Source organism: Stylophora pistillata, chromosome 4 (assembly GCF_964205215.1).
Source record: "Stylophora pistillata chromosome 4, jaStyPist1.2, whole genome shotgun sequence".
Classification (NCBI taxonomy): domain Eukaryota; kingdom Metazoa; phylum Cnidaria; class Anthozoa; order Scleractinia; family Pocilloporidae; genus Stylophora; species Stylophora pistillata.
Window position 1 is genome coordinate 38,295,952 of NC_142522.1, and position 25,342 is coordinate 38,321,293.

General features: G+C 37.9%; 3 protein-coding genes and 2 pseudogenes across 3 annotated transcripts in view; 4 read left to right on the plus strand and 1 right to left on the minus strand.

The window, feature by feature from the left end:
• The window catches only part of LOC111325338 (myoblast growth factor receptor egl-15), a 4,593-nt gene extending 1,910 nt beyond the window's left edge, over positions 1–2,683 (plus strand). Inside the window, exons 4-9 of the mRNA XM_022929145.2 lie at positions 1–29; positions 682–891; positions 1,027–1,238; positions 1,382–1,422; positions 1,542–1,638; positions 1,771–2,683. The exon at positions 1–29 is cut by the window's left edge and continues 70 nt beyond it. Of these exons, the coding sequence (XP_022784880.2) occupies positions 1–29; positions 682–891; positions 1,027–1,238; positions 1,382–1,422; positions 1,542–1,638; positions 1,771–1,924 (743 nt within the window). The 3' untranslated portion in view covers positions 1,925–2,683. The remainder of the gene's footprint in view (positions 30–681; positions 892–1,026; positions 1,239–1,381; positions 1,423–1,541; positions 1,639–1,770) is intronic.
• Positions 2,684–4,069: 1,386 nt separating this feature from the next.
• Positions 4,070–4,675, minus strand: LOC148733628 (uncharacterized; annotated as a pseudogene).
• A 5,138-nt stretch (positions 4,676–9,813) lies between these two features.
• LOC148733629 (uncharacterized) lies at positions 9,814–10,674 on the plus strand (annotated as a pseudogene).
• A 457-nt stretch (positions 10,675–11,131) lies between these two features.
• On the plus strand, positions 11,132–13,868 carry LOC111325359 (uncharacterized). The gene is made up of 2 exons (XM_022929169.2): positions 11,132–11,261; positions 12,087–13,868. The coding sequence occupies exon 2, from the start codon at positions 12,100–12,102 to the stop codon at positions 13,009–13,011; it is 912 nt and encodes a 303-aa protein (XP_022784904.1). The 5' UTR covers positions 11,132–11,261; positions 12,087–12,099; the 3' UTR covers positions 13,012–13,868.
• Positions 13,869–15,395: 1,527 nt separating this feature from the next.
• Positions 15,396–20,385, plus strand: LOC111325315 (uncharacterized). The gene is made up of 3 exons (XM_022929122.2): positions 15,396–15,646; positions 16,301–16,365; positions 17,518–20,385. Exons 1-3 carry the CDS (start codon positions 15,542–15,544, stop codon positions 18,458–18,460), a joined length of 1,113 nt encoding a protein of 370 aa, XP_022784857.1. The 5' UTR covers positions 15,396–15,541; the 3' UTR covers positions 18,461–20,385.
• The last annotated feature ends 4,957 nt before the right edge of the window (positions 20,386–25,342 follow it).

The following is a 25,342-nucleotide window of genomic DNA, read 5'->3' on the forward strand; positions in this document are numbered from 1 at the left end:
ATGAGTTGGAAAGATGCGAACCTTTTAAAGTAAGCATTTTGTTACAAGTTACTTGTCTATTAAATTTTGGTAATTTGGTTTCTAGGAGGGGTTTTGCGAAGCGAGTCGCAACTGAACGTATTTATGACAAATTAGCAAAATGGAGTAAAATCTCGCATTTTTATTACCTAACTAAGTGAGATTTTTTTTACGCAGAATTGCGATCTGAAAACGAAGCTAAGAGATTCTGTATCGCATCTCTTGTTTCGCGCTCAGGATAAAAAAACAAAACTAAAATACCCCTCCTCTCCCCCCCCCCCCTTCCCCCCTCCCCCGAAAAAGAAAGGGGCATAATGAGGAATTAAATTACCTGAGAGGGAAGCTAGGCTTCTTAATGAACAGCCCCTTCAGGAAAACTACTTTACCTCCACAAGCACAGCTGGGCAAAGAAGATTAAGGCAGCTGATATAACTCGGCAACTCGACGCAATTTTAGCCGCTTTGCATGGAATATGAGGGACGGAAAGTTGCTTTGCAATCAGTTAATACCTTTTTCGGGTTTTATTTTTCAACATAAAGTCGGCCCGATATCAAGCGCTTATGGCTTATCTCTATTCAGTGAAGGACATAAGTCGTCCCACCACGAATCTCAATGTATCACTGAACGTTAATCTTTGCTTTTAACCTTTCATTTACCTCTCAGAAAAACTTTGACAGGGATGTAAAACAAGAAAATATCGAATTAACGTCGATGCCATCCAGTCCAGGTTATTATAACCACGGTGCTGTCATTTCGCTGTCCACGGTGAATCTTGATGAGAGAAACCCTTATGACGTAAATGATGAGATCAGTGTCGATGGTTTCTCTACTCAACAGCTGTTTTCGTTTGCTTGGCAAGTAGCTAGAGGAATGGTAAGAGGATAGATTGAATCAGTGAGAAGAAGAAACCTTACGCAGACAACCATACCTGACGATCATTCTTGACATCATTTTATATTGTTTACAGTTACACCTTTTTCAGCACTTTATTTTTTACTTTTTTTCAAGAATCACCTTGCCGAAAATGATTTCGTTCATCGTGACCTTGCAGCTCGTAATATCCTTGTTGGTCGAGATGGACGAGTGAAGGTGTCAGACTTTGGGTTGATGCGCCAAGTGTACGAGGACATTTACAGCATAGAGAAAAACAAAAAGCTCCCAGTTAAATGGATGGCACCAGAGAGCATCTTCAAGGGTGTTTTCACTATCAAGAGTGATGTGTAAGTAGACTGGAGCTACTACTGAGTGTAGTGCTTCTATTTCAGCAAATCGTCTCTTTTCTTTGTTTAGCACTTGTTTTTTAGTCTTGCTCAGAAATGGCGCAAGTCCCAATTTAATAATTTATGTTTAAAAATTTTCGCAGTTGGTCTTACGGAATTTTTCTCTGGGAAATGGCTACTATGGGTAAGTTAAATAAGCTATACTCGTCAGATATGTATTGTTTTTATCATTATCGTTGTTCATGCTGTCAAAGTTCTTTGTTCTTCAATGCATCCACGTATTTTTCTTCTGTTGTAATTAAGGCGGTGCCCCATACCCTACGTTTACCAATACAGAGCTCTCTAAACTTCTAAAGAATGGCTATCGCATGGAAAAACCTGATATGTGCTGCGATGAAGTGTGAGTAAAATTTTACTTACTGAGTTTTCCATCGTACTGTTTTAATTATTCCCATTCCTAGCAAATTTTGCTTTTTGACTGTTTTTCATCACAACTTATATGTAAAAGTGTGTTTCATTTTCATTCTGAAAGATACGAACTGATGACGTCATGCTGGGAGGACGATCCAACAACTCGCCCCAGTTTTTCGGGGTTGATTGACAAACTTGAGGCTTTAATGACGAGGGATGTAACATACTGTGATCTGTCAAATTGTGATGAATCCAGTCCTTACTATAACATATAGGACATAGTTGACGAAGACAGTAGATGAGATATTTCAACAAGGGTTGTCGCCCAGTCATCATCACTTTTAGAAGATAGCACAGCCTCCCACTTTCTTATCATTGTTAAACAGAGAATTAAATATTTCTCTAAAAGAGTTTATGCGTAAGTCATTCATCGCTGTAATACAAAGTTTAGGGGAAGGGTCAGTGTCCATTTATTAGTTGTTACATTACAAAGTTGGATCGCAGTTACTATAGTTGATTTCTGGAGAAATGCAGTATCATGAGTGTCGCAATTTGTTTGAGAGCCAGAAACCAGTATTGATAAATAGTATTGTGTTTATCTCTATAAAGCAAAAAGGAAATTAAAGGTGCTAAGCTGAAAAACATATCTCCGATGGGAAGTTGTTATTATCATTTTTGAGCTCATTTTTAATCAATAGAATGTTGAAGAATATCATGTGTATGCAAGTTAACGAAAACAATTGATATAGACATGTTAGCATCCAGCCAAATGCTAAACTCCGCTGGATTTCATCCCCATTTCTGGTGTTTAAAACGACTAAGAGACGAATCATCTCGCATTCGAATGAAAGGGAGGAAAGGTGGAGACTTACAGTGAAAGTGTCATGTATATCTTTGGGATCGACTGACATGCGACTAGGTTGGAAACTGAAAGACATAGGCTTTCAGATCAGTTGATGTTCAAAAAACTACGCCGCGCACTTTGGGTGTCATGCTGAGAGAAAATGTTCAAAAATTTGTTTTCGCAAAGTATACTCGAGTGGGAATTTAAGTAGGCTACAATAAACTTGTGTAAACAGTTTTCTCGAGAGAGGGATTCATCATGCCACATCATATGCGACGCTTATTAATTATTAATGAACAACATTTCGATGTAGTTTGTAATAACTCCACAGTTTTGACTGCCCATTTTGTTTTGCTCATGAACAGGCCTGAACGCTAGTAATAACCAGTGCACATTTAAGGGCTCGTACTTGTAGAATATCCCTGCCTAGATAAATGACAATAGTTGAAAAGTTTCACTGAACAGTCTAGAGGACAAGCTGTTAAAATATTTCATTGCGTGTTGTCTACTTCTTTTAAAAAAATGTAGAATCATAGCAATTAGTTTTTTTTAAATACGAATTTTGACAGCACGATGTTATCTTTTTCATTTTATTACCCTACTGCAAGTACAATGGCTCAAAAAGAAAAAATCAGCTGTAAAAAGATATTTTAAACCAAAACAATACCTGGCTAGCGGTGATCCACGGTCGACGCGTTATGCTCCTTATGCAGGAGCGAGGATGACCTAATCTAATCTATTGCCAAATTCAGCAGTTTATCCAAATAGTTTATCACCACTCTCGATAGAGAGAAAATTGACCTGACCCAAGCTACTTGAGCGGCCGTGTCCTGTTTTTACGTTAAAGGCACAGACAAAAAGAAGCGAACTTGGAAATGATGGTAAAAAACGACTATTTTAGCGTACTGAACGGATATTTTTTGAATTGAGATACTTTCAGATCTCAGATTTCAAGAAGATTGGGAGATTTCACATTATACTTTAATATCGATAAATACATACAAATGTAATAAAAGGACTTACTTCCACTTCTACCGCTTCTACTACTACTACCACTACTGCTAATGTTGCTGTTTCCAGTATTGTGATCGTTCGTATTCATTGTGAGAAAGTTTCTGATTATTAATTCGATTTTGGTAGCCTCTGTCTAACTTTATCTGAGCTGCAGTGTACCGTAAAGAGGGGTTTCGTCATTGCTGCTTAAGCTAGGAGACTGCAGGTCTGTTGCCTTTGTGTACCAGAATCAGATATTTTTTTTCTAGCTACATCTGGAAAGAGGCCGTCATCGGTTGCTCTCGATTTATGATGAATTACAAATTTAATTGTTATCCTTTGCAGTTATTATTGCCACCACGTAGTTTGGACTTGATTTATCGCAATTTGTTTATAGAAAGTTAGTGATGCACTGTTTATCTGCTAGACAAGTCGTTGGTATTTTGAGATACGAACTCTCACGTAAAATAGCTTGCAGTGGTTTGCTTCGTAATCAAATCTTATGACAGTATTATTGCTAAAAGGTAGAAATACAGAACCCATAACTTCTTCGGACTGCTGAAGAGAAAGTCATTGATAATTATCAAGCAGCCTGGATTCCGATATCTAAACCACTGTCTTGTCTCTGAAGGCCCCTAATTTTCCTTATAATGTTCTTGTCATCACGAAATATTTTTGTCCACACAAGTTCAGTTCCTTTTTAGTGAAACGGCAGGAAATGAAACCTACTTACACAGTTTATAATCGTGCCTCCCTGCCGTCAATAGTTATCCTTCACTCCAGCAATCAAATATAAGATTATAGTTGAGTATTGTATTGTAGTAATCAGATCTACAAGCAATCGAAAGCAGAAGACAATCACGACCCCCCTTAAATGTTAAGCGCAGTTGCCCCGGTGCCATCTGGCGGACTTTCGTTTCGTTAAGAGCTCCAAGAATCATTGTCACAAAGAACGCATTCAGGGAAAACGTAAAGCAAACCGCTACCATAGTTCTAAATTTGTAAACTGGTGTGACGAGTAAGGAACTTGCGCTGTCAATACATTCCCGATGACAACGAGCACGAATACGAATATCAAGGTCCAAAATCTCGGCAAACGAATAAGTTTTTTAATCAAAGGGCGCAAGCCGGGGAAAGGCGGAGATTTGAAAACTGCTCCAAGAAAGATCCAACCGTTCACAATGAACATGCTTCACTTATGGTTTTGTGTCAAAACTAATTCTTTTTTCTTGACTTGTTACCGCGAGGACATGCAGACTTAAAATAACAAAAGCTACAATTAAATTTTTACATAAACTCAGAGACGGCTGTAAGTTTGAGGGGTTAATTCTACAGAACAACAGATGCTCATGGCGCAATCTCTGGGTGCATTTGGATTATATTAGTCACCGAGTTATTTCTCTCGGCTCTCTCGTTGGAAAATGAGAACAGCGGGTCCTAAATTACGTATTGTTTATAATAAACACTATCACTTCAGCAAGCATAAAATAAAATAACTAACTTATAAGAAACAGCCATCACCGATCAACAGCGTTGACAATTTGACGAATCAACCTCTTGCATCTGCGGGTCCGTCTCTTGTGGGAGACTGGTGCCTAACTGAAGGTATACAGACGTATAACTTGCGCTTCAGGGGGATAACCTTTCTACAAGCTCATGACCTGGCTCCGAAGATTAAATAATGCTCAGTGAAATCGTCTTCTAAGTGAGCGAGCCGTGAAGTGATAGCAGAAGACAAATTGGTTTGCCTGAGAGTTTAAAACTAAAGAAAATAAACAAAACTAATAGAAAATTCTAGAGGAAAAGGATCAATTTCGTGTTTTGAACAAGTGAAAATATTTTAATTCATAACCAACAAATATCAGCCATAAACTGTTTTTGGCTGTTCTTTTTGCCTCTAGCCACGTATTGTACATGCTTAAAATATTTTTTTAACAGTTGAAGAGAGTTCCAGAAAAAAAGTTGTTTCCTCTCAACTAAAGTATTTACCGCGTACTGTAAAGAGAGTGTAAATAAAGTGCTTGACCATTTGTTTATTTGTTTATTTTTTTGTTTGTGTTATTTGTTTGGATCCATTCCTCTCGATGTAAGTTTATGTCCAGGTAGAGGGGGAGCGGGGAAGGGGGACGGGGGGAGGGGGAGGGGGACACATTATATTGATCATCGTCAACAGGGAAAGAATTTGCTATTAGCTCTGTTTATTTCTTCAATTTTAAGCCCTCGGGCAAACCGATTTTTCTTCCGCCATTGCCTCGCGGCTCGCTCACTTAGAACATGATTGATTGTCGGAGCCAGGTTACGAGCTCGCAGAAAGGTTACAAGCGCAAGTTATACGTCAGCGGACTTTCAGTTAGGCACCAGTCTCCCATAAGAGACGGACCCGTAGATGCAAGAAGCTAATTCGTCAAATCGTCAACTCAGTTGACCGTTGATCGCTGTTTCTTATCATTTAGCTACTTTCTTTTGTGCTTGCTGAAGTGGCTCTGTTTATCATAAACATTACGTACTTTTGGATCCGCTGCTCTCATTTTGCAACAAGAGAGCCGAAGGAAATAACTCAATGACTAATACGATCCAAATGCAACCAGAGATTGCGCCATGAACATCTGTTGTTTTTACAGAATTAAGCCCTAAAAAGTTGCAGCCGCCTCTAATGTTATGTAAACATGAAATTGCAGCTTTTGCTTGTTGTTGTTTTTTTTTTTAGTCTGAATTTACTCCCGATAACAAGTTGAAAAAAGAATCAGTTTTGACACAAAACCAAATATGAACCTTGTTTAGCAAAAGGCGCAGGCTAGTTACAGTTTTATATCGGCTTAAGCTAAATAGATAATGTTTCAGCATTTCTCTTTTCTATCTATTGCAGTTGCGTGACAAAGAAAAAATAACTCAATCAAGAGAGACTTCACCTTTTCTGCCTGTTCTATGCTCCGACTGTTTCCAAATTTTTGGAAAAATAAGCAATTTAACTTTTAAGTTCAGTTTAAATTTCCTTAAAGCAAAGTGGTAAGTCGCACCTTTACTTTATAGTTAGTTGATGATGCAATGCGCTATAATTGCTCGAATTATTTAGGGGAAGTCCCGGATTGGATTTAGTTTCGCTTTGATTTTCTAAAGCTCAGGACTAGCAAAGGCGATGTGGTGAGTGATTCTCTTTTAAACGTTTATAAAACGTTTAAAAGAAAACCAAGCGGAAGCAGTAATATTTCTCGCTATGAGTGCTCAATCTCCCAATCTTCTTAAAATCTGAGATCTGAAAGTGTCTCAATTCTAAAGGTATCCGTTCAGTACGCTAAAAGGAGCGTTTTCTACCATCATTTCCAAGTCCGTTTCTATCTGCATGTGCCTTTACACGTACAAACAGGACACGGCTGCTTAAGAGGCATGGGTCTAAGATCAATTTTCTCTCTTCCGAGAGTGGTGATAAATTATGTGTATAGGCTGCACATTTGCTTGATATCGGCGACGGGGAAAGTTGTGGTGACAGTCTTCTACTCAATCGGCCTTTCCTGTACCGTCATCTCTAATTACGAGCAGCTGCATTTTTAATGAGTACCTGTTGACAACAGAATATGTAGGTTCTTGTATTCAGCCAGAAGGGGGGCAAGCACATTACATTGCTTATCGCCGACGGGGACAGTTGTTGGTACAGTATTTGGTACAGTTATCTACTCAGTCAACCTTTCTCGTTCAGTCATGTCCGAATTACGAACAATTACATTTTAACGAATACCTGTTAGTGAATTATCTACTTTAGCATGAAAAACACGTGGGATTTCACGATACGATCCTTGTGTTATAATTTTTAAAGTTAAAAATTATTTCTTGCCTAGTTTACCTCGAGTGCATATTTCAAGGTAGTTGATGTTTGTTGTTTATGAATAAAATGATTTTCACCCGTTCAAAACATGAAATCGATCCTTTTTCCTTGGAATTTTTTATTAGCTCTGTTTATTTCTTTAGTTTTAAGCTCTCAGACAAACCGACTTTTTTCCGCCATCGCTTCACAGCTCGCTCACTTAGAAGACTAATTCGCTGAACTTATTTAATTGTCGGAGCCAGGTTATTGTGACCTTTGAGAAGTCACCTGTAGTGACTAGAAGCACAAAACCAAAAAAAAAGGCTTGTTGAGCGAAAGGTTTAAGTTAAAAAGGCAAAGTTTTGGCAGTCGCGTGACAAGGAAAAATTAATACAATCAAGAGATAATTTATCTTTTCTGTCTGTTCTGTGCTCCGACTGTTGACCAACTCTCTTAAAAAAATAAGCAATTTAACTCTCTATTTCAGCCTAAATTTCCTCAAAACAAAGTTGAAAGGTGCACCTTCTCGTTATGTTTAGTCAATGATCTAACGTATTGCTCGAATTATTTTGAGGGAGGTCCCGGATTGGCTTCAGTTTTGCTTTGATTTTCTAAACCATTGTACTTCTTCTTAATTACAAGACCTAATTCTCTATTCCCTATCAATAACTGATGAAAAGTACACTCTTTAGGTTTTAACGTCTTCTTCAAAACCGAAAAATATCTGAATGGAATGAAAAATATATATATATATATATAAAACTCATTGTGATTATTAGTGTTATTCTTGTTTAAAACCTAAATTGTGGCGAATAGATTAAAACAGGAACGAGTAGCAGCGTCATTTTTTATTTACATATAATATTTTGTTTGCCTCCAAGGGACTAGCCTCGTTTGCGTGCTAGATCTAAACTGATAAAAAATGATATACAGTGAACCGTTTTAATTCCCAAAGGTTTTGCTAGGACGATAGCAAGAGCAAAAGAAAGTTAATTTAATAGAGAAGGGATACATATTTCGTTTTTGCGAGGTTGTTCTTCAAAACAACGGTGAACGATCGTTTGTTTCTAATAGTCGCACTTTGTTACTGGTCACGTTTAAAATCACGTGACTAATCACGTGACATATTTTACCACTTACAAATAAAGCAGATGTATATTGAACGAAATTTAGATTATGCGTTTGAAATCGTTGATTTTTAAGAAGAAATAGGTCAACTAGCGATGTAAACTGCGTTCGAGTGTGTAGCCTCATTTCCATGCTGATCCGTGAGCTGGGCAAGAAAACATTCCCTTAACTCGAAACGTGCTCCACAATTTAACTTTGGTCATGAGGTCTTTCTCTACAAGAATCGGGTGTCAAATATTTTCTGTGGCGATGGTTGAACGAAACTCCCATTTTTCGGTTCCTGCTCCCTGACTATAAAGCTCAGGACGAGCAAAAGCGACGTGGTAAGTGGTTCTCTTTTAAACGCTTCTTGGTTCTAAATGTTTAAATTTTCTGAATATCAAGGTTTTTAATTTGAACCCGTAATAAGTGGTAAAGTTCTCAGATCACTTATGTGTTGCTCAAGCCGCACTTCATCAAAACTGCAATCTTGACAACCAAAGCGGAAGGAATGATATCTCCGATTGATACTGTTCAAAATTTCTCTCACCATAGCTATATGAACAAGTCAGAATAATTTACGGGAAAATCAATGCGGAAAACTAGTTTTGTTTCATTTTCTAGACGTGGCTCAGCGGCGCTATGATCAGGGATCAAGAACGAAAATGAAGCGGAATGAAGTTTCGTGACATTAGCATGTACAAAGGCAAAGCAAGCACTTATTTTTTCCAGGCCAACAAACAGTTTACATCGATGAAGCTTCGACGAGTAATTCAGTCGGGTTGAAAACCTCAAAGTACCGTAATATTCTCTCAAAAAGAACTTTCAGCGTATTTGAACGGTAGAAGCGTGTCTCGAAGTTAAGATTGGACTGACGTCGAGCTAATTTCGTCGTGGAAAGACATTTTACATTTTACATTTTACAAAATGTAAAATTGTCAAATTAATAGCGAAATTGTGAATTTAGTGAGTACTATCGTTACATTTATTGACCTCTTGATTTCTTTTTTCTTTTTGTCGTGACATAGATCTTCCTGAACATATTGACCGAGCTAAATTGGAGTTATTCTTACTGCACAGAAATTATGAATTTAGTGCTACCTTTTCATTTATTCACCTCTTCATTTCTTTGTTCTTTTTTCCGTGACGTAGCACTTCCCGAAAAGCTGATTTGGGTTTATTCTTACTGCATAGCAATTAGATTTGGGCAAGTGCCGAGTGATATTCTTGTTATTTATTCAAATTGACATATTTTGGTCATTCCGTATCCCCTTTTTTTATTGGAGTTTCGTCTCTATCATGGTCTATTAGTTATGCAGCGTTTGGGATTAACATGCAAGATTTCAGAGATTGTCTATAGTTTTCAGTTTCTAAAGATGTTAAGATAAATTTTTCCGTCCTCACCTAGATTCCCAGGCACCATGGATAATACAAATGAGATGACTGCAATGATATCAAAAGAGTTGGAACCAAACTTTCAACGAAAGAACACTTGGTCCAAGTTCATCTCCGGCTGGATGATTTTCATGATTATGTATTTACTGCTTTTACTGGCTGAAGTAGTTGTTATTTTCAATTTCATTTATTATCTTTGAAAAACCATATCGCCTGTTTTCACTTCGGAGAGGTTAACAGCCACAAATATATCATCAAGAGTAGAGTAGACATCTTTATTTATACAGGATAGCCCCTTCAGTGTAGTAAACACTGGTATCAACGGGGTCCTGTTACCCACCCATCCCACCACGAAACATACCTATCACATATTTTCAATACATCTTGTGCGTTACTTAGGCATGACAGAAACTTACTCCAGATTGATAATGGCCCTAAATTGTTTTGACACAGTGAGCTGTTGAATCTTTCTTCGAGTAGTTTTCAAATCTCCGCATTTTACCGGCTTGTGCCTCCTGATAAAAAATCTTATTCGTTTCCCGCCAAGATTTTGGACTTTAATATTTGTATTTTCGGTTTTTGTCTCAAGGGATGTTATTGAGAGCGCAAGTTCCTCACTCGTCACATCTGTTTACAAATTTAGAGCTATGATGGCGGTTTGCTTTACGTTCTCCCTGGATGCGTTCTTTGTGATAATGATTCTTGGAGCTCTGAACGTAACAAAAGTCCGCCATATGGCACCGAAGAAAGGGCAGTTAATATTTAAGGGGGCCCTGATCGTCTTTTGCTTTCGATTGCTTGTATATTTGATTCATACAATACCATACTTAACTGTAATCTTATATTTGATTGCTCCCATCTTCGAACGAGAGAGCGGAGAGAAATAACCCAGTGACTAATACGGTCCAAATACAACCAGAGATTGCGCTATGAGCATCTTTTGTTTTTACAAGATTAACCCCTAAAACTTGCAGCCGCCTGTAAGTTTATGTAAACATTTATTTGCAGCTTTTGTTTTGTTTTTGGTTTTGCTTTTTTAGTCTGCAGTTCTTTGCGGTAACAAGTCAAAAAGATAATCAGTTTTGATACAAAACCAAAAGTGAAGCATGTTCAGCGAAAGACACAGGCTAGTTACAGCTTTCTATCGGCTTAAGCTAAAGAGCCAATGGTTTGGCATTTCTCATTTTATCTGTTGCAGTTGCGTGACAAAAAAAAAAAAAATGCAATCGAGAGAGACTTCACTTTTTCTGCCTGTTCTATGCTTCGGTTGTTGTCCAACTTTCTAGAAAAAAAAAATCTGACGTTCAAGTTCAGCTTAAATTTCCTTAAAGCAAAGTGGCATGGTGCACCTTCACTTTATATTCAATTGATGATCTAATGTACTATATTTACTCAAATTATTTTGGAGGAAGTCCCGGATTGGCTCCAGTTTCGCTTTGATTCTCTAAAGCTCGGGAATAGCAAAGGCGACGTGGTAAGTGGTTCTCTTTTAAACGCTTCTTGGTTCTAAATGTTTAAATTTTCTGCATATCAAGATTTTTATTTAAACCCGTAATAAGTGGTAAAGTTCTCAGATTACTTATGCGTTAATCAAGCCGCAGTTCTAAATGGTAAAGTGCAGCGATAGATAGTACTCAGATTACGAATGCCTTAATCGAGCCGCAGTTCAACCAAACTGCAATCTACACAACCAAAGCGGAAGGAATAATATCTCCGATTGGTATTGCTCTATTTCGCCCTTACCATAGTCTCATGAATGAGAGTAATTTACGGGAAAATCAACACTAGACAGCTGCTGTAGCTTTGTTTCACTTTCTTGACGTGATTCAGCGGCACTATGAAATCAAGAAAGGAAACGAAACAGAGTGAAGTTTTGTGAGGAAACGGTGTAAGCATGTCTCGAAGCTAAGATAGGAGTGATGTCGAGCTGATATCGTCGTAGAAAGAGATAGACTAAATGTAAAATTGTCAAATTACTAGCCAAATTTTGAATTTATTACTATCTTTGCATTTATTCACCTCTTGATTTCTTTTTACTTTTTGTCGTGACATAGTACTTCCCGAACATATTGACCAAGCAGATTTAAGTTTTTTTTTGCAGAGCAATTAGATTTGTGTAAGTGCCAAGTGATATATATTTCAGTGAAGTATTCGTATTGACAAATTTTGGTCCTGGCGGATCTCTTTCGGGGAGATTTGTCTCTATAATGATCTACTTGATATGCAGTGTTTACCACATTTCTGTCAGAATTATCTGTAGTTTCAATCTGTAAAGATGAATTTATCCGTTCTTACCTAGATTCCCAAGCACCATGGATCAGGAGACAAATGAAATGACTTTAATGATATCAAACCGTCAACGAAAGTGCGCTTTTTGCAAGTCCACCTTCAGCCGGATGATTTCCATCATTATGTATTTATTGCTGTTACTGTCTGAAGTAGTGGTTATTTTCGCTTTCATTTATCATTTTGGAAAAACAATATCGCCCGTTTTCACCTCGAAGAGGTTAACAGCCACGAACATAACATCTAGCACCAAAAATACCTCTCACATATTTCCAATACATCTTGTGCGCTACTTAGGTATGACAGAAACTTACTCCACATTGATAATGGCCCTGAATTGTTTGGACACAGTGAGCTGTTGGATCTTTCTCGGAGCAGTTTTCAAATCTCCGCATTTCACCGGCTTGTGCCCTCTGATAAAAAATCTTATTCGTTTGCCGAGATTTTGGACCTTAATGTTTGTATTCGTGCTCGTTGTCATGGGAAATGTTATTGACAGCGCAAGTTCCTCACTCGTCACACCCGTTTACAAATTTAGAACTATGGTAGCAGTTTGCTTTACGTTCTCCCTGGATGCATTCTTTGTGACAATGATTCTTGGAGCTCTTAACGAAATGAAAGTCCGCCAGATGGCACCGGGACAAGTGCACTTAATATTTAAGGGGGCCCTGATTGTCTTCTGCTTTCGATTGCTTGTATGTCTGATTACTACAATACTATACTTAACTGTAGTCTTCTATTTGATTGCTGGAGTGAAGGATAGCTATTGGCGAAAGGGAGGCACGTTTATAAACTGTGTAAGTACTTTTCTTTTCCTGCCATTTTACAAGAAAGGAACTGAACTTGTGTGGACAAAAATATTTCGTGATGACAAGTTTATTATAGGAAAAATTAGAGGCCCTGAGAGACAAGACAGTGGTTTAGATAGCGGAATCTAGGCTGTTTGAAAATTATCAATGACTTTCTCTTCAGCAGTCCGAAGAAGTAATGGGTTCTGTAGCTCTACCTTTAGCAATAATACTGTCATAACATTTGATTACTAAGCAAACCACTTACATATCTGTAAGCTACTGCAAGTGGGGAGTTCATGTCTTAAAATACCAACAACTTGGCTAGTAGATAGACAGTGCATCGCTAACTTTCCATAAACAAATTGCGATAAATCAAGTCGAAACTACTCGGCGGCAATAGAAACTGCCAAAGGATAACAATTAAAACTGTCATAAATCATTAACCGAGAGCAATCGATGATTGCATGTATCTATGGATATTAGTATAGTGTGATATAATTACTTTCAAAAGTATTAGAAAACCAAGCGGAAAGAGTTATATTTCTTGTTATGAGTGATCAATCTCCCAATCTAAAAGTGTTTCAACTCCAAAAATATCCGCTCAGTACTCTAAAATGAGCGTTTTCTACCATGATTTCCAAGTTCGATTCTTTTTGCCTGCGCCTTTGACGTAAAAACAGGAAGCGGCCGCTCAAGAGTCTTGGGTCTAAGGTCAATTTTTTCTCTATTGAGAGTGGTGATAAATTATTTGGATAAACTGCTTAATTTGGCAATAGATTAGATTAGGCCATCCCCACTCCTGCTGGGAGCATAGGGCGTCGACCATGGACCATCAACGGACCCTGTTTTTGGCTGTTCCTTTTGCCTCTAGTCAGGTGTTGTTTATGTTTCAAATATTTTTTTAATAGTTGAAGAGAGTTCCGAAAAAAGTAGTTTCCTCTCACGCAACGTATCCACCGCGTACTGTAAAGTAAGTGTAAATAAAATGCTTAACAATTTGTTTATTTTTTTGTTTGTGTTACTTGTTCGTATCCATTCCTCTCGATGGGGAGGGAGGGGAGGGGAGAGGAGCATATTAGATTGATTATCGTTGGGGGAAGTTGTGGTGACAGTCTTCTACTCAGTCGGCCTTTCTTGTACCGTCATCTCTAATTACGAGTAGCACCATTTTAATGAATACCTGTTGACAACAGAATATTTAGGTTCTCACCCAGAAGGCGGGGGGGGGGGGGAAGGGGAGAGGAGCACATTACATGGATTATCCGCCGACGGGGACAGTTGTTGGGACAGTTGTTGGTACAGTTATCTACTCAGTCAACCTTTCCCGTTCAGTCATTTCTAATAACGAACAATTACGTTTTAATAAATACCTGTTAGTGAATTGTCTACTTTAGCATGAAAAACACGTATAACTTGACGATCTGATCCTTTTTTGTAGTTCCTAAAGTTAAAAGTTATTTCTTGCTTAGTCTTCCCTTGAGTGCATATTTCATCGTAGTTGATATTTGTTGGTTGCGAACAAAGTAGTTTTCATTGTTCAAAACATGACTGTGATCATTTTTCTCTCGAATTTTTTGTTAGTTTTGTTTATCTCATTAGTTTTAAGCTCTCAGGAAAACCGAGTTTTCTTCCGCTATCGCTTTACGGGTCGCATACTTATAAGATGAGTTCACTGAACATATTTAATAGTCCATTTTACAGTTGCGTGCTTGGTTGCCAAGCCTTTGAACAGGAGTGAGGCTAAGGGTGAGCTTGTTATGATACAAACCTTGCTGCCTTTCAAATGTAAATCACAGTTTGTTATCATGCCAACTAGATACTGGTCTCTATCACAGCAAGGTCACCTTCAGCCTCACTCCAAATCAAAAGCTTGGCAACTAAGCCCATAACTGTAAAATGGCCCACTGTCGGAGCCAGGTTAGGAGCTCGCTGAAAGGTTATAAGCGCAAGTTATACGTCTGCGGACTTTCAGTTAGGCACCAGTCTCCCACGAGAGACAAACCCGCAGATGTAAGAGGTTAATTCGTCAAATCGTCAACGCTGTTGATCGTTAATCGCTTTTTCTTATTAGTTAGCTACTTTCTTTTGTGCTTGCTGAAGTGAAAGTGTTTATTATAAACATTACCTACTTTTGGACCCGCTGCTCTCATTTTCCACCGAGAGAGCCGAGAGAACTAACTAGGTGACTAGTATGATCCAAATGCAACCGGGGATTGCGCCATCTGCTGTTTTTACAGAATTAACCCCTTAAAACATGCAGCTGCCTTTGATTTTATGTAAACACTCGATTGCAGCTGTTACCGCGAGGAACTGCAGACTGAAAAAAACAAAATAAGAAATAAAAAAAAAATCAGACTTGACACACAAAACTAAAAGTGAACCCTGTTCAGCGAAAGGCACAGGCTAGTTACTGCTTTATATCAGCTTAAGCGAGCGAATGTTTTGGCATTTCTCTTTTTTATCTATTGCAGGTGCGTGACAAAGAAAAATAATGTAATCTTTTATCTATTACATTTGCGTGACCAAGAATAAATAATGCAATCAAGAGAGAGTTTACCTTTTCTGCCTGTTCTATGCTTATCCAACATCTCTGGGAAAAAAGAAATTGAACTTTCAAGTTCCGCTTAAGTTTCCTCAAAACAATGTGGCAGGGGTACCTTTACTTTATATTTAGTTGATGATCCAAAGTACTATATTTGCTCGAATTATTTTGCGGGAAGTCCCGGATTGGATTTACTTTCGCTTTGATTTTCTAAAGCTCAGGACGAGCAAAGGCGACTTGGTAAGTGGTTTTCTTTAAAGTGCTTCTTGGTTCTAAATCTTTAAATTCCCTGCTCTAAAGGTTTTAATTTACACACGCTCTAAATGGTAAAGTGCGGTTATATTAATTATTCAGATTACGAATGCCTTAATCGAGCCCCAGTTCAACCAAACTGCAACCGATATCTCCGATTGGTACGGCTCTATTTCGTTCTTGCGATAGTCTCACGAATAAGAGTAATTTACGGGAAAATCAATACGAAACAGTAGTTTTGTTTCATTTTCTTGACGTGGCTTAGCGCCGTAATAAAGGGTTAAACCAAGAACGGAAACGAAGGGAAGTGAAGTTTCGTGACATGAGCATGTCCAAAGGCAAAGTAAACAGCTCAGTTTATCTCCAGGCCAAGAGACAGAATATATCTATGGAGGTCTGACGAGGAATTCAGTTGTGTTGAAAACCTCAAAAGTACCGTAATATTATCTCAGAATGAAACCCTCGGTGTATTTGGACGGTAGAACCGTGTCTCGAGGTTAAGATTGGAGTGATGTCGAGCTAATATCGTTGAGGAAAGGGATAAACAAAATGTAAAATCGGTAAATTAATAACCAAATTTTGAATTTAGTATTATCATTTCATTTAGCCCTTGATTTCTTTGTTAATTTTTTCGTGTCATAGAACCTTCCGAACATATTGACAAAGCCGATTTGGGTTTATTTTTGCTGCTCAGCGATTAGATTTGGGTAAGTGCCAAGTGACATTTCCGTGTCGTACTAAAGTTGTGACGATAGGTTTTCGCCCCCAAACTAGAAAAACTGAACCTGAACCTTTGTGGACGGCACAACAGTAACGGGGTGGGGGGACTAGCTTTGTAGAGCGACTCGGCAGCCCAAGAACGGAAACTCGTCACGATTTCCTGGTACACGGAGATCTACTTTGAGCGAGCGTACACGGACGTCAATGATGAGACAGCGTTTGGTTCCACAATAAACTATGATTTAGGTCAGGCCAACAAGCGACATGACCTCTAGCGTACTCAAGTTTGTAATCATCGAGACTGTAGAGGGTAGACGCTTATCAACTAACTGTTCTGAAGCGCTATTGTTATCCAAATCGACCATATTTGAATAGCATAGCGAAAGAAGCGGTGAAGATCTCTTTGAAGTTAAATGAAATTAACATCTGTTTCTACGACGAAAAGAAATTCAAATTAAAAGGACGAATGCAATAAACTCGATGCTATTAAAAATAGGAACTTAGGTGAGAATTCACAGCTCTAGTATAGAAAATATACCTATCTTAATTGCAGTAGCGCAGCTCAGAAAATAAGGGTGTAAAAGTAATTTAAAGTTTCTGCTTATCTGTGCAAGGTTGGTGTGGAAACTATTGAATGAAAAGAATTAAAAATTATGAGTTTAAACTCAGCTACCAACTACCATGGGAACTAATTTTGCCAGAAAGACCATTAACACTTATATTTACCTGGAATTTCATTAGAATTTAACAAGAAAAGTACCGAGATGTAGCTGCACAATTTAACTCGACCGTTCAAAATTTACTTGTGGCTCTTTATCTTTTTAACACATCGCAATAAAAGAAACTCGCATGAACTATGAACGCTAAAATTCCGAAAACAACGAATAAATATGCTTAAACATCCACAGGGAAAATCACTAAATTTTCCGGTGACAAAATTGACATATTTTGGCCAAGGCGTATCTCGGTTAATTGGTATTCGAGTTTTGTCTGTCTATCATGGTGGATATTGGATATATCTATCATTGGTGCATATTGGATATGCAGCGTTTGAGATTAACATGCCGCATTTCAGTCAGGGTTGTCTGTAGTTTTTAGTCTTTAAAAATTTTCCAATTAATGTATCCATCCTCATCTAGATTCCCAAGAAACATGGATGGGACAGATGATATGATCTCTGAATCCATGATGTTACCTCAGATTGAACCAAACCGGAAACGAAAGTGCCCGTGCTCCAAGTCCACCTTTGGCTGGATGACTTCCATAATTATGTATTTACTCCTTTTACTGGCTGAAGTAGTGGTTACTTTCGCTTTCATTTATTATTTTGGAAAAAAAATATCGCCCGTTTTCACATCGGCAAGCTTAACAGCCGCAAATGTATCATCAAGCACCAAAAATCCCTCTCACATATTTGAAATACAGCTTGTGCTCTACTTAGGTGGAACAAAGACTTACTCCACATTGATAATGGCCCTAAATTGTTTAGACACAGTGAACTGTTGGATCTTTCTCGGAGCAGTTTTCAAATCTCCGCATTTCACCGGCTTGTGCCCTCTGATAAAAAATCTTATTCGTTTGCCAAGATTCTGGACCTTAATATTTATATTTGTGCTCTATGTTACAGGAAATGTTATTGAGAGCGCAAGTTCCTCACTTGTCGCATCCGTTTACAAATTTAGAGCTATGATAGCGGTTGACTTTACGTTCTCCCTGAATGCATTCTTTGTGACAATGACTCTTGGAGCTCTGAACGTAACGAAAGTCCGCCATATGGCACCTAGGCAAGTGCACTTAATATTTAAGGGGGCCCTGATTGTCTTCTGCTTTCGATTGCTTGTATATTTGATTATTACAATAATATACCTAACTGTAATCTTATATTTGATCGCTGGAGTGAAGGATAGCTATTGGCGGAAGGGAGGCACGTTTATAAACTGTATTAGTAGTTTTCTTTTTTTGCCGTTTTACAAAAAAGGAACTGAACTTGCGTGGACAAAAATTCTTCGTGATGACAAGAACATTATAGGGAAAATTAGAGGCCCTGAGAGACAAGACATTGTTTTAGACAGTGGCATCTAGGCTGAAAATCATCAATAGCTTTCTCTTCAGCAGTCCGAAGAAGCAATGGGTTCTGTAGCTCTACCTTTTAGCAATAATACTGTAATAGCATTTGATTACTGGGGAAACCAATATGAAAGTGACATGTTGCTACATATCATTGCCGTTAGCTTCAGTCTGTAAGTTAGAGTTCTTACCGTAAAATACCAACAACTTGCCCAGCCGATAAACAATACGTCGCTTATTTTCCACTTGACTGCAGAGGATAACGATTTAAACTTTAAGACATCATGAATCGAGAGCAACCGATGACGGTCCTCTTTTCAAATGTAGCTGGCCATAAATCATCTTATTCTGGAAATCAAAGACAACGAACCTGCAGTCTTTCAGCACAAGGGGCAACATCGAAATACCTCTTTACGGTGCACTGCAGATCAGATAAAATTAGACCGAGGCCACTGAAGATCAAATTAATTATCAGAAACTTTTCCAACCGTTGAATACGAGCGCTCGCAGTACTGGAAGCAGTAATTTGAGCACGAGTGGTAGTTATAATAGAAGCAGTAGTAATAAAAGTAAGGCCATTTATTCCACTTGTATGTATCTTTCGGTATTTAGTGTGATATAATTACTTTTAAAAATAGTAGAAAACCAAGCTGATGGAGTGACAGTTCTTGTTATAAGTGCTCAGTCTCCCAATCATTTTAAATTCTGAGATCTAAATAGGAGTGATGAATCAATGTTTGTGAATAAACAAAAATCATGTTTGTGAAGTGTGGTTAGAGAAATGATTATGAGAGTGTTCATCGTAGTAATCACGTCAAGGGCTTATTACGAAGTAACATGATGACCAGCTCCCAGTTGGCTTAACTTGCAACTTGTTAGCTCAGTTAATAGAGCACTACACCGGTATCGCAGGGGTCATGACTTTAAATCCCGTACAAGCCTGAATTTTTTTCAGACCTTATTTTTACCACTGCTTAAATGTAGTGTTCATTACTGCAAAGATCGCTCTCATATTCAATTCTCTCACAGCAGTTCAAATAAATGATTTTTTTCAGAAATCCACAAATATTGAATTTGAGATCTGTTCATGTTGTAAGACGACAGTTAAGCCTTGTTATCGAGATGTAGTCAGTCGTAAAAGCCGAAATGTTGATGGCCAAGCTAAAACATTTCGCATTTTAAGTCGCAATGTCTCCTTGACACCGGTATCGCAGAGGTCATGGGTTCAAATCCCGTACGGGCGTGAATTTTTTTCAGGCCTTATTTCCACTACTATATAAGCAGGGTTTATTACTGCGAGGATTGCTTTCTTACGTACATTTCAGAGAAAGCCGCTGTACACATGCACGTTTTCCATATATTCAAATTCATTAGTTCTGACTATCTTTTTCATACGACTGCTTGTAAATTTGATAATTACATATTAATTTCATCTGGCTGTAATTTTCTACTCATAAGCTAAAGCAAAGAAATATTTGCTAAAATATAGTGCTGTTCTAATGTAAGCATGCTTTTATACCTACAACCCCGGACAAAACTGTTGAGACATTTCAATGCAATTTTTAATTTCCCGCCATGCAACAATCGTTTCCAAAAGGAACAAACTTGCCCCCCTCCCCACCCCTGGTACAATGTTGTTGGGGCTTAACAGCTCAAGCATGCCTTTCTTGTGTTACCGAGAACAACGGTGCAGTAAGGGAGGGGGGAAACAATCTTTGAATTTGCGACGGTAAGCATTTTTGTCAGGGTGAGTGCAAAAAATAGGTATTTTTGTAATGTGTCTCAACAGGTTTTGTCCGAGGTTGTACCAATCTACAAGAAAGCAACTGAACTTATTATAACAAAGATTATCCTTAAACATAACTGTATCATTGGCAAGTTTAAGAGTAACAGGAGACAGAATATTGATCCAAAAAGTGTCATAAACATTGGTTATTTTAGTATAATGGTTTCTTAATTGCGGATATTTTTTAATTAAGCAACCCAGAACACAACTTGATCGTCGATTGTCGTCGCTCGTTAAGAGCGAATAGAAGAGCGTGAAAAAAATAGAGGATGGGATAGGAGATTAGAAGGCAATATCTCTTCGAAATTGATAAAACAAATTATTACTTCCATGTGCTAATACCTGCTGTGCAAACTTGTTACAAGATTGGCTTTCCTTATTTATAAAGATTGAGAAATGAGTACCTTGACAGGCGAAAAAAAGGGAAAACGCCTCCGTTCAGACAGTACCTGACGGATCGAGGTCTCCCAATATCTTTTATTCGGATTTTGAAGATTATTTTTCATTTGACTCGTATGTTTTTGTAAGAATCTTTTGGTGAATTGTTCGCTGCCAAAGCGGTAAAGCAATGACAACTAGGTTAAAAAGTAACCATGGTCTTTTCAAGTTAAGCAGTTAAAGAAACAAAAAGTAAAAATGCTGTGGAAAAATTGCAGAGTGGAAAGGTTTTCCGCGAAGCTCAGAAAAAGGGATTGAAACATTCAAATAGTAATCAATGGCAGCAGAATTACAAAGCATGTTCTTTGAAAAAGAGTGCAAAGCTTACTCCTTCCTCCTTTTTTTTTAAACCGAAGATACACACTGATGTATTCAAAATAAAGGTTATATCTTATTCTCTTGTCATTTCCCATGCAAGGGACGGATCCAGGATTTGAATAGGTCACAAGAAATGTCTTCTCCACGCTCTATCGCACTTGTAAATGATTGGTGCATCTCACTTTCTAAAGTGTTCAATTATTTAGAAGTGCTCTATGGTACATTGCGTAGATTAAACGAGAGTCGTCATTTGGGGTCAAGTGGACTTTCTCACAAGCAGAAGATCAACAAACTAGTAGCTACATACATAGCGTGAATGATTTCGTTCTATCTTCTTCAAAAACTTAATTTTTAATATGTTGCTTATAGTTATGAGGTGGTTTAAGTTTTATAGAAGGTAGTTATTTTTGAAAAGAGCAATAGAAATTGTTTAACAGGTTGAAGGTTCTTGTCTAAAAAGACTCATTTCTACCCCACATCCATGATCAATCTCGGATACTAACGATATTTTTAGTTCTGGTTATTGCGAAAAGAAGTTTGAAAAGCTCAGCAGTGGCTTACATGTGTATTTATAAGAAAAGAAAGAGACTGACTTAGCGTGTCCTTTAACTGTTTTTTAATCAATTATTAAGTACGAATTTTCAGAAGTATATGCTGTAGTTCAATTTTATACTTGGTTCAAATTTTATTTTCCTTTGTTTTCGGTCATGTTAATGTATAATAATGAGTTTGAAACAAACGAAAATAAAATTTGAACCAAGGATAAAATTGGACTACAACATATATCCTTGCATTTCGTGTCCTTGTCTTTATCATAGTTGTTAATTATTTCCGCTTAACGGTCGTAAAACCAAGTTTGACGTGAAATTCGACGGCCAATCAGAAAAAAAACCCAGATAATTCCACAGCAAACAACTGAGAACTCAAATGAAAACCAATAATGATCTTATTGTCCATTGGGAGAACTAGATGCTCAAAAAGACAAATGAAGATAACATTGGAATCTATATATGTGGCTATCCACAACTAGCTCCTAACCATATGAAATATTACTGTAACATATAAAAATTGATAATGATTACAATTGTTATCCAAGATAACGAGATAAGGGACGAGACAGCTGTGATTAATAATTGTGAATCTTCCTGTCCCTTGACCTATGAGGAAACAGAAATGAGTGACAGCTTGTAACCAGCTGGAGTCAGTTTACTTTGACTATTCTAAACCTTGGCGGCTGCCTTTAAGAAACTACCACAAACTAATACATCGATGAAAACGTTGTTAAATGCAGAAGTCATTGAGTTCTTAGCTATTTCGACTTTTGCTTCTCTACGGCGAAGCCAGTAAACAATGAGAAATGATCGATCGCCATTTTGTCGAATTAAGCTGGTATCAAACGAGATCTTAGATGAAATGGCACAGTGTCAGTCACAAAAAAATTAATCTCAGTGTCAGCTTTTCCCCGCCTTCCTATCGTTTTCTTTCAATAGATCTGTCAAATTTGAGAGTTGAAAAATTCGCGTGCGTACTTTCGGAGGCCGCCACGAGCTAGAAAGTACTTGATTTCAAAAAGGACACTGCCCCTCTCTTGTTCTTTCTCATTCAGTCAACGTTTGAACCAAATTTCAGGGAATTCTATCACTGAGTTCTGCAAAACCTAGGGTCATCCTCGGTGTTAAAACCTGACGAGGTTTTCTTTGTTTCATGAGGTATTGTTTTGCTGTACCCTATTGTTTATAATGTTTTGTTGTCTTTGTTTTACGTCACTCGTGAGCCTCACAGATTTTTACACCGAGGATGAGTCAAAACCTATTAACTCATTAGAAGAGGAGACATTTAGGGATTTAAAACCATCTCCTTCCTTGTCAGAAGATAATGACAAGACCAGGCTCACGCTGTGAGCCGCCAGTCAATAATATCGTAGAACCCCTAATGTTCACACCGAGCGGGAAAGTAGTAGCTTCAAGGTCACTTTTTCCTTAGTAAAGGTCTAAGCAACACTTCACAAATGCGGATAGTTTGTCGCGACAAATTTTTTGGCCGAAGCGGACAAACTCTCAAACCCACCATCGACAAATACTTTTTGTTTTGTTTTTTTTTTTGGTGAGAAACTAATGAGCAGCAATGCACAAACTAAAATAATCACTTTTTCATTTCGATTGACAATAGCAGACTTCAACGCGAAGTTTTAAATGTTGGTTGAATAAGTTTGCATATTTACCAACTAAGATGTCTATTTTCGACCTATCCGCATGGTTTGAAGAAAGCAGAAATTATTGGCAAGGCGTGCTGTGGTGTTATGCATGATTGATGTCACTCAGACTTTACACGTACGGTTATGGGCAAACCACAAACCTATGTTTGACTCTAGACCCTCGGCACAATATTTTCCTTTGTAATCAGAGCATTTACAAAATTTTCGCTTAAGTCCATGGTCCTGGCGTTACTTGGTTTTAGTTTGGGACTTCTCCTTTTTTAATCACTTTTTTTATGACTAGAGATTGACTCATCTGCATTCCAAAACTGCTGCACTTAAAGGTTGACAAAGGCGGGTGTTTTACGAAAGGTAAGAGGATCTTACGGCGGATCCTAGCGAAGCTGATTACCAAACAGTTGGTGAGATTTTTTTACGAAAAACCTTTTCTCAATAACTCGCTTGCGTCTCAGGATTTCAAATTTATTTTTCGAGAAATCTGAGTTGAAGTAATTGACTTGAATTTGATCGAAAAAGTAGAAAATTTTCGGCCAAAGTTGACCTGCGAAGGTTTGGAGAAGCCTTTGGCTTGAAGTTAAGACAGTAGTCTGCATATGTGTAGGCCCTGCTCGATTTATCTATTTTTTTTTCTTTATCTTCTATTGTCAAAGCTTTTAATTTTAAAGGCTGATAGTTTCGAAAGAAACTGTTTGGGGCTGCGTCGGTGGGAGTAACGAAATAATTTGGATATATCCAAACTTTTAATTTTAATTTCTTGTTTGTGGTCTGATGAAAAGATAAAAACGTAGAGAACTCTACCAACTGTTCGAATGAGGCTTTAAACTGCTTAAAAAGGTAAAAGTAAAATTTAAAATCCAAGCTTTCGCCGATATCAACGGCATCATCAGGAATAAGGATATATTCCGGGCGCACTACATATATGCAAAGAGAGTGTGTGCTGAAATGTCCAAAGGATGTGACTATGTAAGAAAGCTTTAGAAATAAACTATGAATGGAGCATAAGGCTCGAATAATGGACCGCTTCTAAACAAAGGACCTCTAAGAGCGTTAAAGAATGGTGTAGAAAATGAGATACTAAAATAGAAGGTCTTGTACTTTCTGATGTAGAACGCTTCATATATCATATAGAAGGGTTATGTATCTTAAAGACGGAAACTGTAAGAGGATTGTTCAACGATTAACTTGACTCTGCCGCTTCCACTGCACATTTTTTTTCTTTTCTTTTCTCTGACGAAACTTATTTTCCTCGATGTATTATTATTATTTACACCATACAGCGAATGCGAATATACGTCCAATCTAAATTTCCATTGTTCTGGACTCACTAGCCTCCCACAGGTGTCATGATCGTTTTGTGTTTCCACGTGAAGACGAGTTTAGTGAGTCCACAACAATGGCAATTCAATTTGGACGCCATATTTGCATTCGGTGTATGTTAAGCCCACTGTTCATTTTCTCTAGGACAAATTAAAGTTTTCTTTTTCTCGACAAGAAATTCAGATTTCTTGAGATTTGGATAGGCCGTCTTTATTTCCCGCTTTGAAGATAAAAGTGCACGAAAACTCAATGTGGCCCAAATACTTCTTAATCCAATAAAACTGACCTCTCTGGATATCCCACTGGTCACTTCTTGAAATTCCTCCATAACAGTATCCTCATTACAGTCATTGGCTTGTTGTGCGCGTAACCCTATACTTATGTCAAAGTTTTCATGTCACGTTTCTCAAGAATTGAAGCCAACTCCTCTTAATACAGATGTACTATTGCTTCTACCAGTGAAGCTTTTAGTGTCCTTCTCTCATCGTGCCTAAAGGCTAAGACTCAAGCAAGCTGCTGAAAAAAGTGCGAAAAAGCAGTTACAGAAGCTCATATCCAAAGAATTTAGGAATACAGAATTTAAGAATATATAGAGAAATATCACGCGAAACGGATTCTCTGTAGCTAAATGGTAGAGCACTGGAATGCGGAATCCAAAGGTCTGGGGTTCGAATCCTCCCGAGGACTTGCCACCTCGTGACAAGAAGGAAAAAAGATTTTCCACAATTTCTTTACCAAGCTAAAAATTCTCCCTTGCCCTATCTAGAACTTTTCAGGTCAGTTTAGCAGGGCAAAATTTCTCTTCTGTTCAATTTATCCACAA

Excerpts from the sequence above, each read along its gene's own strand:
- LOC111325359 (XM_022929169.2), top strand. The coding sequence starts at position 12,100 with ATGGATCAGGAGACAAATGAAATGACTTTAATGATATCAAACCGTCAA.
- LOC111325315 (XM_022929122.2), top strand. The coding sequence starts at position 15,542 with ATGATCCAAAGTACTATATTTGCTCGAATTATTTTGCGGGAAGTCCCG. Across the intron at positions 15,647-16,300 it reads GGACGAGCAAAGGCGACTTG|AACCTTCCGAACATATTGAC; the intron begins GTAAGTGGTTTT and ends TTCGTGTCATAG. Across the intron at positions 16,366-17,517 it reads TGCTCAGCGATTAGATTTGG|ATTCCCAAGAAACATGGATG; the intron begins GTAAGTGCCAAG and ends ATCCTCATCTAG.